Here is a 24,462-nt window from a genome sequence, read left to right as displayed (position 1 = left end):
TTTTTTCTATTTAAATAGCTCTGTCTACACATTTAGTATAAGGGGGTCCCTGCTCCCTACAAAAACGTTGAAGACCCCTTCTGTAAATAGCTCACAACAAGCACCTGCTTTCAACGCAAGGTGTTTAGGGAACGATGAAAACGCACTTCTTTGTTTCTTGTCATTCAAGGTCAACTGAGAAAATTTTACATACAGATGTCGGGATCTCATCCGGCTTGTTGAAATTCAAAGAAAATAAGATGCCTTGTTTTGAGTTTTTCACAGAATGACCACATACCTACTAATTTCCTGAAGTTTTTTTGACAAGAGCAAAAGTAAAATAGGTATTTTTAGTCACGTTAACAAGCTGCCAAGTTACATTATGATCTTGTGAAATCACATTTCGATAAAACAGGCTAGATCAGTACAACACTGGTCGAACATGGTCAACACCACGTCTAAAATCACACAAAATTTGTCAGTACAGCATGTCAATCCTTATTAAACAGATTGACAGTCTTGTTAGACAAAACTGGACAAGCTTAGGACACTCACACGCATATGGAAGGGAACAAGGCATCAATGGGACACAAAAAACATCAACCCTTAAAGAGATAGTTCACCCAGAAATGAAAATTCACGTTCGAGTTGTTTCAAACCTATATACATTGCTTTGTTCTGCTGAACACAAAAGAAGATATTTGGAAGAATGTCAGTTAGCAAACAGATCTCATCCCCTATTTACTACCATAGTAGGGAAATTAAATGGGAGTCAATGGTTCCCCAGATCTGGTTACTGACATTCTTCCAAATATCTTCCTTTGTGTTTAGCAGAACAAAGACATGTTTATAGGTTTGCTTTCATTTTTTGGTGAACTATCCCTTTAATCAAACGCATTTTTCCAAATGTTGCTCTTTATTGTTCTTAATGACTGATTCAAAGTTTTAAAAGATGCAGTACAATAAAGCTATTCAGCATTTTGGTTCTGACCGTTAAGCTGATTGTGTAATTCAGGTCATCCTGCATTACATCTTAATTCTAACTATCCATTGTTGTGGCTGCCGGCAGGCTAATAGGCTGCTGTATTACATTCATTTGAGAAAATGATATGAAATGCTACATAATGATTCCATATTCAAATTGATGGTCATGATTCGGAAAGAAAATGGCCTTTACATCAATTTTTGAATTATCAAACCTGTATTACAACTTCTGTCCTTTTTCTCATAGTCCTACACACACACACACAAACGTCTGTTTTCATGGGGACTTTAGATGATTCACAGTTGTGTCACTTATGCAACTTTCTATGACATCCAGCATGTAGACCGAAATGAGCAATCTGAGACATTCATGTGATCATTGAAAAACTCATCAGCATTAAATAAACTCCCACAGTTAAATTTGATTACATATTACTTTTCTCCGTCATTTAAAATCTGTGAATTGTATGTCTTCGCATCAACGTGATAGGCTTGTCAAACACAAATTTTGATCTTTAGAAAACCCCTCGCTATCCATTTCATGCGTAATGAAATATTATAAATATGCTGTATAGACAACTCTGTGATTGGGTTTTAGCTCATATGTGACCAAGATTCAGCTGCGTGCCTTAAATAGAAAGAAAATATGTGTCACAAAATAGTTCGTTTTTAATATAAGTAGCAAAATATCATCTGCATTATAGCAGTGGCCTAAATTGAAGAAGTTTAGTGATTAATACCCATCCGTCTAGATCCCTTCAATGTAATATAAAGTCTAACAAGACACCTGAAACTGATCATGATAAAAGGAACAAAAGAACTACAAAAAACTACAACATTAGACAGGAAACAGGAACTAAGGCATACAAACTAAAAGTCCACAATAAACAGGGAAACACAGACAGAATCATGACAGATAGTGATTGTCTATACATGATAAACAATTATCAATAAGGAACATGTATTCACTATTAAGTTAATTTGATTTGGTTATGCTAGCAGACTGACAAATAACTCAATGAAAGACTTTAGGAAATAAATTGTCAGTCACAATGGCCATATACATGGTTGGGTGGACATTATACAGAAAATCTAAAAAGGATCAGCCAATCAGAATCATGTATTTCAGGGGGCCATGTAATAACATGATTATAACAGTTATTAATATTTTTTCATAATATTACTGTTAAAACAAACACTGACCTTAACAACATCTTCATCTGTAGACTGGCACTGCACAGATTCTGAAACATCTGTAACCGCACCATCTGTACCCACAGTCACCACCTTCACTGGAACTGCTACTGTCTTCCCATTCAGCACCGCTGTGTTCACAATCTCTGTTTCCTGTGACAAAACATACAAGAAACATCTATTTAATCAATAATTAATATATTACTATCCATTCCTCAATCATCACTGCAGGCATTCTATACTTCCCTCTCTACTTTATTCTTTACATTCATAAGTTCCACCCTTGTCAATAAAACATTAGGACAAAACATACATTATTGTTTTGTATATGAAGAGTTAATATGCAAAAAAATGTCATAAACCATGTCTTTATTGTGTATTCCAAACTGTTGTTTTGATTAAGAGTTATTATAAATATACATTTTTTATATTTTAAATTATATATAATTTATGTACATTTGAGTTACGGTTTTAGTAATTTTGTTAATGCTTTTGTCATTTAATTATTTATATGTTTATTTCTTATGCTGCAATATAAGATGAATTCATTTTTATTGTAGTTTTATTTTATTTTTTGTTTAATATCATAATTTTAATGCATTCATTTTATTTCATTTTATTTGTGAAGCAACATTTCATTTTTTGTGTAGTTTAAGTGTTTCTATTTTCTTTTTAGGCCAATATTTGATCAGATTTTATTGAACAGAAACGTTTTCCAAGTTTTAATTTCAGTAAACTAAAATAACATTTGCTTTGATTAAGTAAAAATAACTTAAAAACTACAATAAAACATGTATTAAATTAAGTCATATATTTTACTTGTTCATTTGATTGTCGAGTTCTCTGAATTGAGTTCCTGCGAAACCCACAAGAAGCAATCGATTTTTTGATAAAAAAAAAACCTCACACCATTCAAGCTCTAGCTCCAGAGGGCATGGGAGAAAATATATGAAAATAACTGAAAACGTAATTATTATTTTAATATATTTATATAATCATCATATAAATGTATTTTGCGCAGACTATTTTCAAGATATAGAAGATACTTTTCAAAGAATATAAAAGTTGCTTAGGGGTAAACTTGACCCCACACATAACAGGAGGGTTCTCTTTCCTAAATTCCTTAATTTCCTGTTTCTTTCCAACCACACTTGTTTCAGTACTTATTCTTCGCTTTCATCATTCATCGTTCATTAGTAAGTGCCTTAATTTCACTTTATTAAAATCCCACTGTGTGTGTGTGTGTGTTAGAGAGAGAGAGACCTCCAAAATAGCTTTTGAACAAAGCACCAGAGAAAAGAGTGAGAAGAAAGAGTTAGTAGTGGATGGTTGGATGAATGAAGGGAGCGCTGTATGGAGCCAAAGGAAAAGCATCATTAGACGAGAAACAGCCTGAGTCCTTAACCTTTCAGCCACTGAGCCACACTGCTTCAGACAACCACATAATTGAGAGCATTACAGTCAGCATGAGAAACTCAGCCCCTATTGTGCCATCCCTCAGAGACGGGCAGACGTGGGTAATGTAGTCAATTTACCTTATTAGCAGATCACTTTCAATTAACCAATCTGCTCGCTGTAAATGTCCAACGGTGGCAGAGCGGTTCCCGCAATCAGGAGGTATTCATTCAACGTAAGCGATGTCATTCTCTGCTCATTTCATGTTCTTTATTTTCTTCTGACATAACCCAATCTCAATGAATGCTTAATGACACGCTCAGCTTACCGCCATCTCGAGAATTCTCCACCTTATTATTTCCATTACGACAAGCACCGCTGTCTTTCTCCGTCTTTAAACATTTCTTATTTTAATGTGAAAAGGGTTTGAAAGAGGAGATATGAATATATATCCTGACTGATATGCAGTCTTGTTGCCCTACAGGGCTAAATAACTCATTTTTGTTACGCTATTACAGCATGATTCTTTTCAGTTTAATTCCTGGATCTCGTCTGCAGAAGACTCTTCAGATGCTTTGATTCATTGTCTGGACTCAGATTCAGTCCTTTATGCCAAATAGGGAGGTCACAATTCTCATGCGTCGCTCTAAGAATGGGCTTATAAATGTTTGAGATGTTTTTGTGGGCTAAATAATTTAAAGACGATAGAGATTTGAAAAGGCATTTTGTTCGAATCTGGCTGCTGTAAATGCTTCTGTGTGGACACAAATGGAAAACAAATGTTATTTCGAACCCTTAAAAAAGACATTATGTACTTTATTTATGAACCACTTTCCTCTTTGATGACATCTTGAAACAAGGTCTTGCCAGATTTAGTAAAGTTCAGGGGTAATTTTACAGAAAATCTATCCCAAAAGTATACATGAAATTCATTCATATTTATTACACATCGCTTACGAGGATACTTCATCCAGATTGGTAAATCCCAGTCATATATTGCTGTATAATGACCACTAAACCGTCCAAAAAATGGCCGTTGTTCCAGACAAATTATTCTTTTACCAAGCTGTGCTTGTTTCATGTGCCTTATAGCACTCCAAAAGTCTCAGTCTCACATAATAAATAATTTAATCTCAAATCAATGTTGTGTGTTTTTATTTCTTTATTTACTTACTTGGCAAATAGTTTTGTTATAAGCAGGATAATGCACACTCAGCCGAGCATATCACAACATGAGATGTGTTCTGACTGGATGACTGTACATTATTTTTTATAGGACTCATTAAATGAGCACTTTCAACAAGTTGATATCATTTATTAGGGTCTTCATAAAATGTCTGGAACATGTTGTGTAAACAAAACCCTTTTCGCCTCGTTTTGGTGCATGTCTCTTTAAATCATAATGAGTTACAGCACACTCCACCCCCCCTTCCATCTGTCGTGTCAACACAACAACACACGTGTAGCTAAATTATGTTTCCTGAACTCCTCTGTGTTTTGTTTTGTTTTAAATACCTCTATCATTTGTCCGGAGACTTACATATCAGTCACAGCAAACATTGCGTGTATGCTTGACTAAAATCCAAGGAATGCGCACCTGCAGATCTCAGTGGAATTATGTGGGTTTTAGCACTTGTCGTAGACAAGTTATAACGTTAAACACACAACGTGAGAGCATAACTGGTATGCTGTGACAGATTTTCAGCCTAAGGAAGAATGATTTGAGATGTTTAAAACGAAACCACCCGCAGTGTTCGCAACTGTTCATCAGCAAAACAAACAGCTCCGCAGCTAAACATATTTACGCACATAATGGATTAGCATACATACAGCTCAACTCCAAGTGCCCATTTGCCAAATAATATATAAATATAGAGTAAGTTTAACACTGGCTTTGAATGTTCTATTTAGCCCGTGACTGACTAAGCTCCCTTCTAACCTGTTGTTCAGAAAAGAACAATGGCGGCAGCGCCGTGGGTGGAATGGGGTGGTAATATTATAATAAGAGCCTGTATCTACGTCACATCAGGAGCGAAATCTAAACGGCTCAATTTCTCACATGTTTGCAGAGAAAGGCTTACCAAAACAATGTCAATATTGTTTTTTAAGTTTTATGGCTTGCTAAATGCACCGGGGACCCGATTATAGCACTTAAACACAGAAAAAAACTGACTTTCATCCAATGGGTCCGTTAACTCACAATGTCAATCACTTTATGTTGGTTAAAGTCCCTGTAGCATTAAAATGTACAATTCTTTTTTTTTATGGAATATTGCAGTGTTTATTATACTGTAAATAGCTTATTAAAGGTCCAGTGTGTCATATTTTGGAATATCTTTTGACAGAAATGCAATATAACATAAATAACTATGTCTTCAGAGGTGTATAAAGACCTTAGATAATGAAGAGTTATGTTTTTATTACTTTAGAAAGAGATATTTCTACCTACAAACACCGCAGGTCCCCTTGCATGGAATTCACCAAGTTGTTTCTACGTAGCCCTAAATGGTCAAACCGCTCTACATAGTGCGTTTCATAAATACGTTAGGTCCTTCGAAAACATGACAACATCTTAGTCCTGTCTGTGTCAGCCACCGTAGTGCTTCAAAAGGGAGGGGTGGAGTGAGCCTTTGGTTGCAATTTGCAACCTCACCACTAGATGCAGCAAAATTTCATACACTCTACATGTAGCTGTTTCTGCCTGTAGCTTATTTCATCCTGGTCTACAACCTCAAAACCACAAGGGAATATACTTTGATTCATACATCTCTAAAACTGTCTATCTCTCTTTACACACTCCCGGAAGCCCCCAAGCCTCTGTTTGCCCTCCTACAAAGATCATTGCACATGATGGGCCAAATGGCTGTAGATCTTCAGATAGACCCAGTCTCTGTCTAAACAGTATGTGTGTGTGTGTGCGTGTGTGTGTGTGTGTGCGTGTGTATTTTTGTGCACATTTCTTGGGTTTAGAGCCTCACAGCAGGCTAAAAGCAAGCAGCGGGATATTAGCTGCTAGCAAGAACGAGATCACGGCATGCTGATAATAAGCCACAGTGGGACACCGGTAAAGTGGAGAGATGGCTGAGATGGCCACAGCAATCGGACACAGCCAAAAACACATACACAGCTATTATCAAAGTTGCGGGGTCTGGCATGCTGGACTGTTTACACGCCTCTTCCCTGATGGGCTTTAATAGGCTGAATTGGAAGCATGCTGCAGGGCAAGCTCAGGAGCTAACGGTGGAATTTATGAATCAACCTAACACTCAAGGACATCACTGTCATATACTGAGTTTAGCCTCTTAGGGCTACTTTACTTTCTTTTGTAGACCTTGACGCGAATTTTTTTACATTTTTTTAACTGTTGTCTATAGACCTGAATGAGTGGAATCATTAATGAACTTTTAGTATATTGGATATTTGCAACGTTCACACCAATTGACATTTACAGGGCTGTATATTGATTAAAACGATTATAAATTAAATTCATTACATGATATGCTGAGTAATCAACTTTTAGCGATTAATTTAAAAAAGAAACGGTGGTCCTTTGACGTTGTATTGCTCACATGGCTGAAAAACCCTGTTTTACAATATATACAAACAAGTCAATTAATCATATTTAAATTGACTTTTTCCTAAAAAATAAAATAAGAAGGTCTGAAGCTGTATTAAAAGCAAAGTGCCATCCAGGGCCTTATTAGCAAACGTGTGTCACCAATACCATCCATCCATCCATTTTCTACCGCTTATCCGGGGCCGGGTCGCGGGGGCAGCAGTCTAAGCAGGGATGCCCAGACTTCCCTTTCCCTAGACACTTCCTCCAGCTCTTCCGGGGGGACACCGAGGCGTTCCCAGGCCAGCCGGGAGACATAGTCCCTCCAGCGTGTCCTAGGTCTTCCCCGGGGTCTTCTCCCGGTGGGACATGCCCGGAACACCTTACCGGGAAGGCGTCCAGGGGGCATCCGGAAAAGATGCCCGAGCCACCTCAGCTGGCCCCTCTCGATGTGGAGGAGCAGCGGATCTACTCTGAGCTCCTCCCGAGTGACCGAGCTTCTCACCCTATCTCTAAGGGATCGCCCGGCCACCCTGCAGAGAAAGCTCATTTCGGCCGCCTGTATCCGGGATCTTGTCCTTTCGGTCATGACCCACAGCTCATGACCATAGGTGAGAGTAGGAACGTAGATTGACCGGTAAATCGGCTCAGCTCCTTCTTCACCACGACAGACCGGTACAGCGACTGCATTACTGCAGAAGCTGCACCGATCCGTCTGTCAATCTCCCGCTCCATCCTTCCCTCACTCGTGAACAAGACCCCCAGATACTTGAACTCCTCCACTTGAGGCAGGAACTCTCCACCTACCTGAAGTGAGCAAGCCACCCTTTTCCGGCTGAGAACCATGGCCTCAGATTTGGAGGTGCTGATTCTCATCCCAGCCGCTTCACACTCGGCTGCAAACCGTCCCAGTGCATGCTGAAGGTCCTGGTCTGATGGGGCCAGCACGATGACATCATCCGCAAAGAGCAGAGATGCAATCGTGTGGTCCCCAAACCCGACGCCCTCCGGCCCCTGGCTGCGCCTAGAAATTCTGTCCATAAAAATTATGAACAGAACCGGCGACAAAGGGCAGCCCTGCCGGAGTCCAACATGCACCGGGAACAAGTCTGACTTACTGCCGGCAATGCGAACCAAGCTCCTGCTCCGGTCGTACAGGGACCGGATGGCCCTTAGCAAAGGGTCCCGAATCCCATACTCCCAGAGCACCCTCCACAAGATGTCGCGAGGGACACAGTCGAATGCCTTCTCCAAATCCACAAAACACATGTGGATTGGTTGGGCAAACTCCCATGAACCCTCCAGCACCCTGAAGAGGGTGTAGAGCTGGTCCAGTGTTCCACGACCGGGATGGAAACCACACTGTTCCTCCTGAATCCGAGGTTCTACTATCGGCCGGATTCTCCTCTCCAGTACCCTGGCATAGACTTTCCCGGGGAGGCTGAGAAGTGAGATCCCCCGGTAGTTGGAGCACACCCTCCGGTCCCCCTTCTTAAAAAGAGGTACCACCACCCCGGTCTGCCAGTCCAAGGGCACTGTCCAAGACCGCCACGCGATGCTGCAGAGGCGTGTCAGCCAAGACAGCCCCACAACATCAAGAGACTTGAGGTACTCAGGACGGATCTCATCCACCCCCGGTGCCCTGCCACCGAGGAGTTTCTTGACTACCTCGGTGACTTCATCCCCGGTGATGGGCGAGTCCGCCTCTGAGCCCTCGGCCTCTGCTTCCTCAATGGAAGACGTGACGGCGGGATTGAGGAGATCCTCGAAGTATTCCTTCCACCGCCCGATGATATCCCCGGTCGAGGTCAACAGCTGCCGCCCTCCACTGTAAACAGCGTTGGTGGGGCATTGCTTCCCCCTCCTGAGGCGTCGGACGGTTTGCCAGAATCTCTTCGAGGCCGACCGATAGTCTTTCTCCATGGCTTCGCCGAACTCCTCCCAGGCCCGAGTTTCTGCCTCCCCAACCACCCGGGCTGCAGTCCGCTTGGCCTGTTGGTACCTGTCAGCTGGCTCGGGAGTCCCACAAGCCAGCCAGGCCCGATAGGACTCCTTCTTCAGCTTGACGGCATCCCTTACTTCCGGTGTCCACCACCGGGTTTGGGGATTGCCGCCTCGACAGGCACCGGAGACCTTACGGCCACAGCTCCGAGTGGCTGCGTTGACAATGGAGGTGGAGAACATGGTCCACTCGGACTCAATATCTCCAGACTCCCTCGGGATCTGGTCGAAGCTCTGCCGGAGGTGGGAGTTGAAGATCTCTCTGACAGGCGATTCGGCCAAACGTTCCCAACAGACCCTCACAGTACGTTTGGGTCTGCCGAGTCTGTCCAGCTTCCTCCCCCGCCATCGGATCCAACTCACCACCAGGTGGTGATCATTTGACAGCTCCGCCCCTCTCTTCACCCGAGTGTCCAAGACATACGGCCGTAGGTCAGATGAAACAACAACAAAGTCGACCATTGACCTCCGGCCAAGGGTGTCCTGGTGCCATGTGCACTGATGGACACCCTTATGCTTGAACATGGTGTTCGTTATGGCCAAACTGTAACTAGCACAGATGTCCAATAACAGAACACCACTCGGGTTCAGATCAGGGGGGCCGTTCCTCCCAATCACGCCCCTCGAGGTGTCACTGTCGCTGCCCACGTGGGCGTTGGAGTCACCCAGCAGAACGACGGAGTCCCCAGTCGGGGCGCTTTCCAGCACCCCTCCCAGAGACTCCAAGAAGGCCGGGTACTCTCCATGCCATTTGGCCCATAGGCGCAAACGACAGTGAGAGACCTATCCCCGACCCGGAGGCGCAGGGAAGCGACCCTCTCGTTCACCGGGGTAAACTCCAACACATGGCGGCTGAGCTGGGGGGCTATAAGCAAACCCACACCAGCCCGCCGCCTCTCACCCTTGGCAACTCCAGAGTGGTAAAGAGTCCATCCTCCCTCGAGGAGTGTGGTTCCAGAGCCCAAGCTGTGCGTAGAGGTGATCCCGACTATCTCTAGTCGGAATCTCTGAACCTCACGCACAAGCTCCGGCTCCTTCCCCGTCAGAGAGGTGACGTTCCATGTCCCTAGAGCTAGATTCCGCGTCCAGGGATCGGGTTGTCGAGGCCCCCGCCTTCGACTACCACCCAATCCACTTTGCACCGGCCCCTTACGGTCCCTCCTGTAGGTGGTGAATCCACGGGAGGGTGGCCCCACGTCGCTCCTTCGGGCTGAGCCCGGCCGGACCCCTGTCACCAATACGTTACGAAAAATTAAAGATCAACATAATGTGAGGCACTTACTTACAAAAGCATACACTATGTTGCCGAAAGTTTTAGGACGCCCCTTCTTATGAACAGGTTTGAGTGCATAAGTCAGTTCCATGAGTACAAATCTTAATGCTACAGAATATAATATATTCGACAGCAGGGGTGTCATGAAACTCAGTGGAGAAAATGGCGTGAGAACCCAAGTGCAGGCACAGACAGGACAAGGCAGATGAAGGGGTTAACGGATTTATTAAATGATAACAGGGCTATAAAACACAAAACAAAACCCACGCGGGGGAAAACAGGACAGGAATCTATAACCTTAACAGGAAACACTGACTAACTAAGACTACAAAACAAACACTGGAAATACAAACACTAAACTTACACTTACTATGACAAGGGTGATAAACACGACCAGACACGGGCAAGGAACAGTCAAAACAGCATACAGGGTATCATATACAATGAACGCGCACAGGACAATGGAACATGAGGACTCTTTATAGGGAAGACAGACAGAGGATCATAACGAGCAACAGGTGCTGGGGATTAGCACTAAGGAGAGGCTGACGAGGAACGAGATGTAGGGAACAATGACGAGACACGAGAAAGATCACTCAATCTCACACAAAACCATAGGTTATGCCATGACTCCACTCAAACAACAAGAATAAACATGACATGATAGTGGAATCATGACATAAGCCCCCCCTTTAATGAGCACCTCCAGGTGTTCATCAAGGGGTAACTAACGAGACAAGACTGACTGGGAAACAGACAAAAACCAGACAGACAAGGTGAACATGACAAGGGGCATACAAGAAATAATAACAAATGGGTTGGGGTGAGTTATAGTTATAGTGCCTCCCTCAGCCTAGGCACTGCTCTTCTGAAGAAAAGTAACAACAGAAAAAACCCAAACTTTAAATTAATACCAAAACTCTCTTAAATCTCAAATATAAATCAACAAAAAACACGAACAAGTCTTTCGTTTTACTGAAAAACACTTCTGGAAAAGATCTACGAATGCAGTCATAAACAAAGCATGCTGGGAACAACTGATTCTGTCAACTGCCAAGGTTGTTATATCTACAACAATTATTTATGTACTCTCAACTTAAAATGAATAAGTAAACTTAATTTGACCAATTGAAATGGGTTTAACGTAACAAAATTGAGTTGGATTGACTTAATCATTTCTTCAATTAAAATTACTCAAACAAAATAATTTAAATCTTAACCAAAATTAGAAGATTTTATAACTAAAACCATAACATAATTATATTAAGTATATTTTAACAATTTCTTTTCATTAAATCTATTAAGGCGCATAATCATTTTTTTTCATAATGTATGACTATCATTCTCTGCACAACACACAAAAATATATTTTTAAGAAGGTTTGTAAGCAAATAACACTGACAATCATTGGCTTCCACACAAAACCATTGAGACATTTCTGAAAATATCTTCTTTTGTGTTCCACTGAAAACTAAGAGTCGTATACATGTTTTAAAGGGCATGAAGTTAAATAAATGATGAACCATCCCTTTAACAACCTTTAGCACTGAAACTGAAGCGCACTTTAAAACGGGATGTTTACTGATATTTTAGGGTTCCCAGCTTTCACATGAATTTAACTATAAACTATCCCACAAAACAACAGGGTCGCGCATTAAATTTTTTTATTCTTTTAATCTTTGTTAATTGATGTTTTGAAATGCACAACACTGCTAAAACAAACTCCTGTATTCAGGACACCCTGTGCTAAGTTTTTCCTTATTAGAATTCTGTACCACTAATAAACTTTAAACATTCATATAACAGTATGAACTCTGGGAATTAAGAAACTTCAAGCAGGCGCCCTCAAAAGACTCCAAGCCACTGCATTACAGAGCTGTGCAGAAGTCCAGGAACCCGGTACCCCCCACAGCTTTACAACTGTTTGGTCATTCATGCATCCCAGTCGGGTGTGGGATTCAAACCATCAAAGCGAAGTCTTTCAGCTTTATTCTCTGTGTACACACGGGTGAAATATAATCAGCCACTAAAACGCGGTGGAAATGTGGTGGAAAAGGGCACAAGGCTTCTTACAATGCTGACCATGCAGTGTCTTAAAATTGCAGACAAGCTTGAAAACCCTAAAAACAAATAAACATTTCAACCACACGGGGCAAGTTCCTTTGCACAGGCTATACAACTAATTGACCAAGATGCCTTTAAACCGGCTGGATCTTACTGCCAATATCTTACAAAGATTTCCCGAATGGTATCTCATTACCGCAGATCGACCTCCTCAATTACCGGAGGGCCAACGGAAAGCACCAAACTCGTAAATATGCTGAAATCCATTTTAGAGCGAATGTCTTAAAGCAGAACAAGCCCTGCCAACTAATAAGCCATGAACTGAAAACTTCCAGAAAAACATCTACATAAAGACTTCTACAAAATAATACAGTGGGAAATGAATGACATTTTTATTATTAAAAATAGACTTTGAATTTAAAATTTGGAGCTCTTTTCAGACAGCGTAAATTGGACTGAGCTCAATGTGATGGAGAGAAAATGACATCTTTAGCACAAAGACATGTCTTTCAACCTCCAACCCACTAGGGTGTTCAGTCCTATGCGTTGTGGTAAAAAGCCTTATCACAAAATTGATGAGCACGGTAATCTCTGCCTGTGAGATATACCTCTATAATAGTCAAAGTGCCCGAGAATAATCATTTGCTTGCCAAATTTGCCAGTCAAAGCACCTGACTACATAGCGGCGGTTTCATCTGCTCTTGTGAAGTGCCTGTTCGCTCGGGCTGGAAAACTTAATCAGAGAAGGGAGATGCAATTTGACTCACGTAAGTCCAAGGATTTGACTCGTGCTTATGAGCCGCTGACAGAAAACCTCAGCACCGGTTCACATTTACATTTGTTCTTGGCAGACAGACTGCAATATAGTGCTGCATTTATGCTCACATACTGTACAGTAAATAATTTCCATACACATCAGGTATGATATGAAAATGTGTGGGTTTGAATTGACAAAACATAAAAGGCAACAGGATGATGTAAATGTTAAAATTGTGATTTGGTTGAGTTTCTTTACGTTTATGAACTTTAATCAGGGTGAAGTACAGTGCACATGGGCACACTTTGTTTCTGACCTTGCCGTGGCCTATAAAGTAAAGTTACGTGAACAATGATTTTCAAATGTAGATTTCTTTGTGTTTATTTGGCTGTCTTTCGAAATCAAATCCATCTTGTGAGATGTGTCGACTCAAATTTAATGTCCAATTGATGAATTGAAAATAAACAGAAACCTAAATCTGAACTATGGTGGATAAAGTACACAAATCAAAGACTTGAGTGAAAGTGATAAATAAAGTAATAAATACACACTGTTATTATCTTGTTTGAGTAAAAGTAAAAAGTCTCTTTTCTATTTTTTAAGTGTGATTTTTTGATATACTAGTAAAAGGTACATATTTGCTTTGCAGTTTTGTAGACTCAATAAAACTATTAGAAGTGCAACTGTACATCATTTTATGGAGGAAGACATTGATTTGCATTAATTTGATGTAACATACAGCGAACACAAATTTGGGCATGTAAACACTCCAGCACCGCATGGACTTATACAGCGCACATCTGTCAGACATGACGGTTTACAATAATACTAACATTGATTTTAGTTTTACACACAGTTGAGTCAAGCTAGGATTTTCCTGTTCTTTGCTCATTTTTAATCAACAAGAACAATAATAAAAATTCAGCTCTAAACAAATTCTTGAATTAATGAGAATCTATTCAACTGGTTGTTTGAAAATAATCATCTTGTTCACGAATCACAAATTGCTATCGTGTCTTGGAGCTTGCGTTGAATTCTACAGTTTAAAGTTTTGAGGAATTTTCTTCTTTTAAATGTAGTGGAGTATAAAATACATTACTATGCATTAAATTGTAGTAAAAAAGTTATGTTTTCTAAAATAATAGTAGGAAATTTAAGCAACAGCTGCTGATGGAACAGCAATGGCATTCTAGCATGACTTGCATGCATACATGACTTGAACTACTACTACTGTATGTGGCATTGAATTGTGATTACTACGGGAGTACAAAGGGTTTGCTGTGGTCATTACTAAGTGACAGATTACAGAAGTACATAGTTAGCTTTTATTTATGGTATAGTAACATGACGGTACTATTAGTCTTTGTTTTCTGTGTTGATATAGTGAAAACTTCAGCTAACTTATTACAAGGCTATGCTGCTGTTGGAGCACTGACCTAGGTGTTCAGTTGCTTAGCGATTTTTATGTTCTGGCTACAGAGGTTTCACAGCATACTGCTGGTCACCAAAGCCGTATTTGCAGCTGTTCTAAAAATGTGCGTTTACGGCTTAACCACCTTCACTCAACATTAATTAATATAAAAACAGCAAAGTATATTAAAACAAGATATTGAAACTTTAAACTACGAGCTCTCAAAAAAGATTTTTTGACAAAGAAACAATTCGGGGCTGCATTTCACAGATCAACCCAAACCCTGAATGTCACCATGTTCTCTTCCTTCGAGCAGCTAGTCCAAGTCAGGTTCTCCTCTAGCAGAACGTGTTGAAATTCAGGAGAGCATTGTCAACCTCCTCTTTCTCTATCTGAAAATAAGTAAGATTTATAGTGTCAGCCCCGGTAATCTGACTGGCATGAAAAACAGATGCTCCAGCCTCTTCTTCATCCGTCTGCACCGCTCTCCGTTCATCCATCCCTCTTTCCTACCCTGACACTTTACAGATATCTCTCTCCTTTAAGACATATAAATCCCGCTCTATAATGACATAAGGAGAAATGAAATGTAACATAATTACAGAAATGGGGTGTATTAAAAAGTGATCAGACGTGACGATCTTAATTCACCACGAACGAGGAGGATTTATTCACCCGGCAGAACAGAATTATCTCTTCTGTTTCTTTGTTTGAAGCAATAATTGAATTATTGGAGCTGAAATTTTGTGGCATGCTCTTTGACGCTCTGCGATGTTCTTGGTGCATTGATGCATGTAATTAATTGTATTGCTCCCCTCCTCACAACCTCCTTATCCACAGTTAAGGAGAAATTTAACAAATATTTATGGGACGAAGGCCTGTTTTAGTGCAAAAACTTGTGTACGATTTACTAAACACCTGTTATCTAAACTAAACAGTGAATTTAAATTACATGCAAGTAATTATAATGTAATTGTGTTTTCTCTTGATAATAAAACACTATGGCTCAATAAACTGTGAATTACTGTGGCTTAAAGGGTATTCATCCCAAAATCAAAATTGTGTGATTATTTACTAACCCACATGACGTTCAACAAGTTTTGAGAACACAAATAGTGATATTTTATCTCATTGACATCACGGTTTTATTTGTTGTCAAGGTTCAGAAAGACTGGATTGGTCCATCGGCTCAGTGGCTCAATTTTTTTTTTCGAAGCGACAAGAATGCTTTATGTGAAAAATAACCAAAATACCAAAATAACGAGTTTAATCGATTTATTCTCCTCTGTCTTGTAAGTCTATGGTGCACGTTCACGAGAGCACTTTGACGCATGCACATTTGGTTGGGCAAAAAAGTGCAAGTCTGCCTCAATATCTAAATCATCAGACATTTTGCATAATCACCTTATTTAAGGAATGCGTCTTCTTGTAAACACAGAGTTGCGCTTCCGGGGTTGTCAGTTAGAATGCCGGTGTTTGCCCCACTGAAGTGCTCTTGTGAATGCGCACCATGGACTGACAAGACAGAGGAGAATATACTGTATCTATTAAAGTCGTTATTTTGGTTTGATTTCCTCACATAAAGGATTCTCATCGCTTCAAAAATATTCAATTGAGCCACAATGAGTGGATGGACCAATTTAACAATTTCTTTAATACTTTTCTGGACCTTGACAACAACTATGACCATGATGTCTTTGAGGAGGCCTGGAAATCTCTCGGATGTCACCTAAATATCTTTATTTGTGCTCTGAAGACGCCAGGGGCCTCGAACACGTTTAACAAATTACATTTTGGGATGAACTTAGCCTTAAAACCTGTTGACATCAAGGTATTTTTGCTCATGGAAAACTGGTGGTGCTGTAAACAGGATTCAGTTTAAAAGAGTCTATAAACTTGCTACTGATCACGGCGACTTATATTCACACACAGGTACTGTATAGTCAAGCACAATTTAAAATATTAAAAATGTCTTTTGTATGACTGAACAATGAGAAAAAACATGCATTTTTGCCCAGTATGCCATGCTGTCAATGGGAACAAATGTTGTTAGTAAATTTACCTTGGGTGTTGAAGGTGTAACCATGCAGGAACACGGGGGGATAAAACTTTTAGTACAACTGTCCAAATGAATTCAATTTAGAGATATTTCAAAACTTTACATCAAGATGACCGTCAATAATGTCATGCCCATAATGCTTTTTGCCAGATACAGAGGGGAAAAGCATTAGCAGAGTGGGTCAAAAATAAATAACTTTTATCAAATAGAAACTAGACGCTGAGAGAGAGAGAGAGAGAGTGAGAGAGATACAAAAGTTATGCCTCTGCGGTCATCTTAAAGAGACAGTTCACCCCAAAATGTTAATAAAGTCGTCTTTTACTCGCCCTTAAGTTGTTCCAAATCTGTAAACATTTCTTTGTTCCGATGAACACAAAAGAAGATATTTTGAAGAATGTATAGGAGATCAAACAGTTCGGGGGAACTTTTGACTACCATTGTAATGTTTCCTAATCAATGGTGGCCAAGTATGATTACACGCATTTCCCAAATATCTTTCTCTGTGTTCAACCAAACAAAGAAATATATACAGATTTGAAGACAGAATTTAGATTTTTGAATGAACCTTTCCTTTACCAGATGTATACTGTATGCTTAACCTCTCGAATTGAATTTAAAATGTCCTCTCAACTACAACAGAAAGTTTAGTAGAGGTTCTTTTAGAATGCTGAAAACCTCCATGTTCACTTCTTTATTACGGGAGCCCTTAAATACACCAATGCCTGGAGTCGAGAGTCATTAAGGGCACCCGAAAAAGGAAAGGAGGAAAAAGAGAGACGTAAATGCCCTTCAAGCTGAGATACTGCTAACAAGCAGGTTCAGAGAGAGCCGGTGACATGTTCTCCCATGTGATCTGCTTCACTCCCAGCAGGAGGGAAATCCAGAGAAAGACTGAGCAAGCACAGCGGTGGTGACATTTCTCTCCCGTTCTCTCGTTCTCTCTCCCTCACTGGATTTAGTCTTTAATTGGGTCTTCCAGTTTCTGCTTTTGAGAATGAGAAGACCTCTGGATATCACAAAGTGATGGAGAACTAGAAAGACATGTAGCTGATAACTGACATAATTTAATAGTTTATTCTCTATTAATATATTTTTTTTAAACTACTTGTATCTTTTTACAGTATATTTGAGAAAGAAATCAACAGACACTAATTGTTTCACATAATTCAACTTCAAATCCCATTGTTGTGCTCAAAATATTTGACCATCACAAATTGAAACCTGAAATTGCGTTCTGATAGTCCCTACCGAACAGACATTTACAAAGACATCTCACTGAGGTTCAGAACACGTTGTGGCATCAGAAGAATTACAAACACTATAAAAAACATAATAAAAAAATATAAAGTAGAAAAGACTTGAGTGTATGTTGGTGTGTGCGTGCATGTACATGTCTGTAAATACATATGCTTGTGAAGTATTTCAGTATAGGCATGCTGGCCAAAGTTTTTTCATTAATAAAGCATCACATGGAGAGGACTTCACTTGAACTGAACTTTAATTTCATGTCCTTCTGATCTCCGGAAGAAAATTACACAAATGGGTTTAATGTCACTTCCAGTAAGACTCTTCAACATCTGCAGTTACACAAATTACAGTACAAGAATTACTCTGAGCAATCTTGCCTTTAATAGGCCGCACACGGCTTTGTTGGGCATCTCATGGATGACGAAGGCTAACTTTATTTGCCTTTGCATGTGTCTGTGTGCTACTTTTTTCTCTGCCCGCACATCAAAAACAGAAAATATTTTGTACATTTTCCTTACATTGAGAGAGACGTGATCATTAAACTAAATTTAATATAAGTATTACAATAATGGTGGCAAAAAAATGGTTATTAAGCATCAGAACTGAGGAAAAATATTACACAAAAAGCTCAATTTAGCTAGTTGATAATTGAAATAATGGAGAAAAATGACCGCCACGCAAATTATGTTTTTTATTTATATTATATGTTATTATAGTTTTGTTTTTAGTCTTATTAATATTTTAAATTGGCTTTATTTTTAGATTTTTCGTTTTTATGTTAAGTTTAGTTAAAGTTTTATTGCAATTGCTTTTGTCATTTAATAATTGTTTTGCTTATTCTTTATGTTGCTATAAGAGATTCATTATACTTTTATTACTTTTTATTATTATAATTAAAGTGCTTTAAACTAATTTCACCTTATATCTGAAGCAACATTTCAAGTTTTTCCAAAATATTTTAGGTCAATATTTTATTTGATTTCAATGAAAATAAACATTTTCCAAGACTTAATTTTAGTAAAAAAAATTGTTTTTGATGACCTCTATAAAAAACACCTTTATCACTTTTCTAAGTTAAATTTCTTGTTTTTACTTTTACACATTTGAGGTCAAAGCAAGCTAATAAAGTGGGGGCATGTAATGTGAATCAAAGTAACAAGAAGGGACTTTTTTAGCCCTCATTTCCATTTAAACTTTTGTCTTTATATGTGAATTGAGACCAAAAACAGGGAATAAATAGATGTAAAAGAAAAGTTAAAACATTTCATGATAAGCATGCAGATGTACCAAAATACATGCCTAAACAAGCTAGAAATTACCAGCGAAAGGCTTTCGTAAGGTTATACTGCAGCTTTATGTTCATAAGGGGACTGGCAAGCATGAAAAGCAATAAGATTGTGTGTACGTGTGTGTTTGACATGGGTATACCCTACAAGCCAAACATAGGGCATCTTATTACCTGTATATAAATATATCCTTGTAAACATTCTGCCAATATTCTGCTCAGCAAAGGACGCATATAAATACATATGGTACAGTGTAGGTAGAAAAAATAAATGTAAACTTTAATAAAAAAAAAGAAAAGATAAGCTCTGAATTCATTTCTGTAAGTATTAATTCTGTGGACAAACTGAGTGACTTAATTGGAGGAATATCAAAAAACATTTCATCTCCAGTGCTGCGTGCCGAACCGAGCAGAAATTACAAAATCCGATGTGACTACACAAATGAGCTTCACAACAGCTCAATGTTTTCTGTCGCTGATGGATTTTCGCGCTGTCACAGAAGTCGGGTCAAATGTATCAAATTTAATGTGTGCTGAGTTTTGTGCCATTGCTGCTTTGTGCAAGAGTGCAAAAAGAGAATGTGAGAGAAATACTCTGGAACAGAGACAATAATAAAAAAAGTAAAAAGGGTGTCTGTGAAAAAGCTTTGAATAGTTTTTGGTAGCTGGTCGTGGTGTTGGGGGAGTGGGGCTGATGAATAAAACATGGCGGTCTGTAGCAGGACTATATTTTAACTTTATAGGACAAATCCCCAGCCGCTCTCATGAATACCACACCTGCAATCCACCCAGATCAATGGGTCAGATGGGAGGACCTGGCAACCCTGGTGAATTTAAACGAGATGACTTTTTGCAGTTACCAAGAGCCGTGTAGCCAAGGTCACACTCATAGAGACAGCAGGGCGGATGATGTGTGTGCGTGTGTGAGAGAGAAAGAAGGAAATGTCCGACCCTATTTTTTCTCGATTGGATAGATTGTTGGTGTCCAGATAGTTATTAATGATTAGAAATCTAAGGTAGTGCTAATACATCATTTCCGACTGCTATAGTGTTTGATTAGCATGTTATGCTAATAGGATCCCTCGTATAAATCACTTATCATCTCCTTTTTTCCTTTGTAGCATAACGTCAACAATTATGTTAATGGAACTTTTCATAGACTGTACACTTATGTCACATCCTCCAACAAAGGAAAAATGATGTAGTTCATGATAGATACTCTTTATGCTAGTCTTCCAGTTGAATCTGTTTATGGTTTACTAGTCCAAGCTGTAAAATGGCGGGTAAACCGGATTACCAGCAGGTGGAGCTAGGGTAAAAAAGGGGGTTGAGTACCAGAAAAGAAGTACGGCGCAGCTTCCAGCCATTTCTTTAAAGAAACTGAACACATTGTTTTCTATGAGTCTACCAACCCCAGCGGTACCATTCACAATCCTTTTGGCTCTGATCACTGCTCAAAATTCTGTCATGCCACAAAGCGGCACTCACATATTAAAAACGTTGACGTTTTTCCAGGTACAATGTAAAAAAAAACTTTAATTTTATGGAATTGACATAAAAAAATGATATTCATGGTGTATTTCTGGCACCCCAGCTGCATGAAACTCTTTTTTTTTTTTACAGGAAAAAACAGCTGTCAAAAAAAAGTTTTTTTAACCAATTATTTTATGTAGTTAACATAAGATTACTTGATATTTGTTTCATAGGTTACTTGATTTTACCACAAAAATACCAGATACAAGAACGCACCAACATGATATACAGCACATCGCTGCTGTCCTTCTGAAATTCCATCCAGTTGTATTAAAAACAACACATTTTGTGTTCAGTTAAGGACAACACGTTGATGTGTTGTCATTTACTGAACACATCTAAAGAGTGCATGAATCATTCGGCGGAAGGCGACTGGGCGGAGCCTGGTCTTCCGGGGATTCCCGACCAACGAGCCGGGGTAGCAGCGCCTTGAGCCCGGGCTCGTAGGAAAGGTCTCGGCCGTTCCTTTTGAATGAGCCTGGGTTTGAGCCGCTGGGCTACCGGGTCCCGGCACTGTGATCTTTCAACCTTTCCACTAGGGGACGCATCGACTTGAAAGCTCCGGCTGGATACCTTTGCAAGAAGTCCTGGCTGATTCTCTAAGTCTTTCCGGACTGGAGATACGGGCCGGTAAAATTTGGTTTGTCGATCAGAAAAAAGTGAATTCTTCCCAAACGCTACGTCATCATCCTCCCAGTCTTTCCGACAACCCCAGGCTCGACCTTCCACAACCCCGGCCCCCGAACCCGTCGAATTCTCTGGCTCCCGCATTAATGGCACATAAAGACATTTAAGTTCCTTTTTACATCCAACAACAGCACACCTTAGTTGTTTCTTAGACTTTTTGTCGCTGGCTACATCTGCTCTTGCCTAAAAATGGCTGACAGCGTGTCTCTGGTGGAAGGTGACACTACATTACATTTACGTTTATGCATTTGGCAGACGCTTTTAACCAAAGTGACTTATATTGCATTATCCTGTACAGTTGTTTTTAAGTATGTGTAATCCCCTGGGATCGAACCCACTCTTACCACTGAGCTACAGGAAAGCTACGCGCTCATCAGGCGGAGTCTGTGAGCAGTCATGGGGGTCGTAATTCAATGTGACATCACATTGATAGGGGATCGCCAACAGCCTGTTATGTGTCACTGTTGTGGTTTAAAGGAGATTACAAAAAGAAGAATAGATGGATTTGTATTATTACAGGGTGTTTCTGCACACACGCTGGCAACCCATTTCCTGGTAGAAAACATTTAAAAGTGCATTTTCTGAGATAGCGGCCCCTTAGGATTGGGCAATCTTGCATCAGGAGTGAACTTTGAATTTGAGCTTAAACATACTGTGTTTGATGTGAGTTGCCCTAAATGTGATGGGCATGGGTGTGTGACCCCCATTAGGGTTAGCTGACCAGCTAAACTGGCAGGAAGCGAGTTGGGCTGGTTAATCATCTTAAAAAACTTTTAAAGATTTTAAACAGGTTCACTAGCTTTAACCAGGCATGTTTCAAGATTGTTTAGACTGGTCACATGTACTTATTCCTACATTGATCACCCGTCTTTCCCACCATATTTACTACTCATAATTGTCTTTAAAGGGATAGTTTACCAAAAAATAAAAATTCTATAATGAATTACTCACTCTCTAGTTGTTCCAAATCTGTATAAATTGGTTGAACACAGAGAATGATAATTGGAAGAAATAAAGTAAATAACTATAAATAAAGTAAAGTAATTTTTCTTAATGTAGTACTCAATTCAGCAAATAACTGTTTGGTTTCAAGCTTTCTTCTAAATATCTTTCTCAGTGTTCATCAGAATAAAGAAATGTATACAGATTTGGAACAACTCGAAGAAGGGTCAATGATGATAGAACTTTTATTTTTGGGTGAACTATCCCTTTAAGTTGGTAAAGGATCACATCAAAGAGAGTGCTGTTTACCCACGAATGAAAATTCTGTCTTTATTCACTCACTTTCATGTCATTCTGAACCCGTTTGCTGTCACTGTTTCTGTGGTAAACAGAAGTAGAATTTTACACAGCTCTTGACAAACAACGACAGCCCCACAGTTACTACATCTAAGAAGCTTCAGAAAAGGAAAACACACAAACACAAAAATGTTCACCTGGCTTGTGAAGTATATCAAATCTTCATGAGCTATTTAAAGTGGCCATTACTCAGACAGTTACTGCATATCTCATGTTAATCTTGAGTACTTACAGAATAGTATCGCACCCTTCAAATATCCGTTGAGTTTTTAGTTTGATCACATTTAAAAAAGACAGATACAGCTGTACGATTATTACTGAAAACATGCGACAAGCCCGGGGGGGATGGGGGGTGGAACTAGGGTTACCACTCGCCTGCTTTGCGTTGTTCCACACAGTATTTTCACCCCTTGTCCCGTATGTCCAGCATTTTCATCAGTCTCTTGGTTTTTAATTGTCACATTAGTAAACATGCTCTTTAACCCAAAACGCACAGGAGACGCTTCTTGGCGCCCTTGTTTATTTGACTATTTAACAGCGCTGTGTCAAAATCAGCAACCAGTGTCCAAATACAGCGTTATATCCACCGTTTATTTAACATCCATGAATGAAATGCCAAGAATAAACAAACACACCTCGACTTCTCTCAATATCGCAAGAGTAACGAGCTACAGAAATACTACATCATACGTCCAACAAATTTTTCAAAAAGCATGAGAACACAGCATGTTTAACATTGTAAAGTAGTCAGAATGCATGAAACACTGTTGCATCCCCCCTTTAATATCTTTGTTTAAGAAACAAACTAAACCTAAAGGTATCATTTACTAATCATTTTGCCAGCTCACCGACATTCATGTTCAAAATTAAGGTAAAATGGACTAAAATCTTGTCATATGTTTTTTCTTCGTCATATGTTCCATGTTCTTCTCAAAATCTTCTTTTGTGTTCGGCAGAAGAAAGTCATACAGGTTTGAAAAGACCAAAAATATGTTAGATAAACTTGTGATGGTGAATTTTCCAGTGAAGTACTATTTTTTAATGAACTTTAATAAGGTAGTATGTGATGTAAGTGCAATGTGTAATAGACTTACAGTCTAAGGTGAGATCACGTAGATTTTTTCTCATATCTAGACCATCTCCACAGGATCAATCTCAGGTCCTGACCTCAGATCTGGCTTCTTCATTCAGGTCATGCTCTTTCCAAACATCCCTGCATTGCTTTTTAGCTCACTTTTCACCATCTTTCCTGCTTTATACCAAAACACATCCTTCTACTTTTCTAAAAGCCTCCATTTTACCATTCATCTCTTCATCTGGCTACACAAAGAGTCACATTTCTCCCTTTCTGAACACGAATGGAACGCTGTAGTCTACAGCCACCAATTTATCCTTTACATTAAGTGGTGAGCTCATTCTTTACTGAATGAATTATAGATTAACCGATTAAATGCCAGATTAAACAGACACATAACACGGTATGAGAGGAGACAGCGGAAAACAATTACTTTCGCCAGTTAACACAGAATGCCAGCAGAGAGATAGGTTTTGACCAAGGTCTGCGAGTTTAAACAGATGGATCGAAGCCGAGCCTGTCACCTAAGGCAGGGCCACGTCCGGCCAGAGCTAACCTCTCTGCTTCCGCTCTCTGATCCATGCCACTGGTTATCTTCCTCTTACAGCACTCAGCTCTGGATAAATCTATACTTCTGCTGCTTAACCAAGTTCAACCAGCAA

General features: G+C 39.7%; 1 protein-coding gene across 1 annotated transcript in view; it reads right to left on the bottom strand.

Moving 5' to 3' along the window:
* The window catches only part of si:dkeyp-14d3.1 (transmembrane protein 132C), a 212,679-nt gene that overhangs the window by 24,914 nt on the left and 163,303 nt on the right, over positions 1–24,462 (bottom strand). The window contains exon 5 of the mRNA XM_056729972.1: positions 2,167–2,310. Within this exon, the coding sequence (XP_056585950.1) occupies positions 2,167–2,310 (144 nt within the window). The remainder of the gene's footprint in view (positions 1–2,166; positions 2,311–24,462) is intronic.

Source organism: Triplophysa dalaica, chromosome 18 (genome assembly GCF_015846415.1).
Source record: "Triplophysa dalaica isolate WHDGS20190420 chromosome 18, ASM1584641v1, whole genome shotgun sequence".
NCBI classification, from domain to species: Eukaryota; Metazoa; Chordata; class Actinopteri; order Cypriniformes; family Nemacheilidae; genus Triplophysa; species Triplophysa dalaica.
Note: the sequence above shows the minus strand (reverse complement) of the source record. Positions and strands in the feature narration are given on the sequence as shown.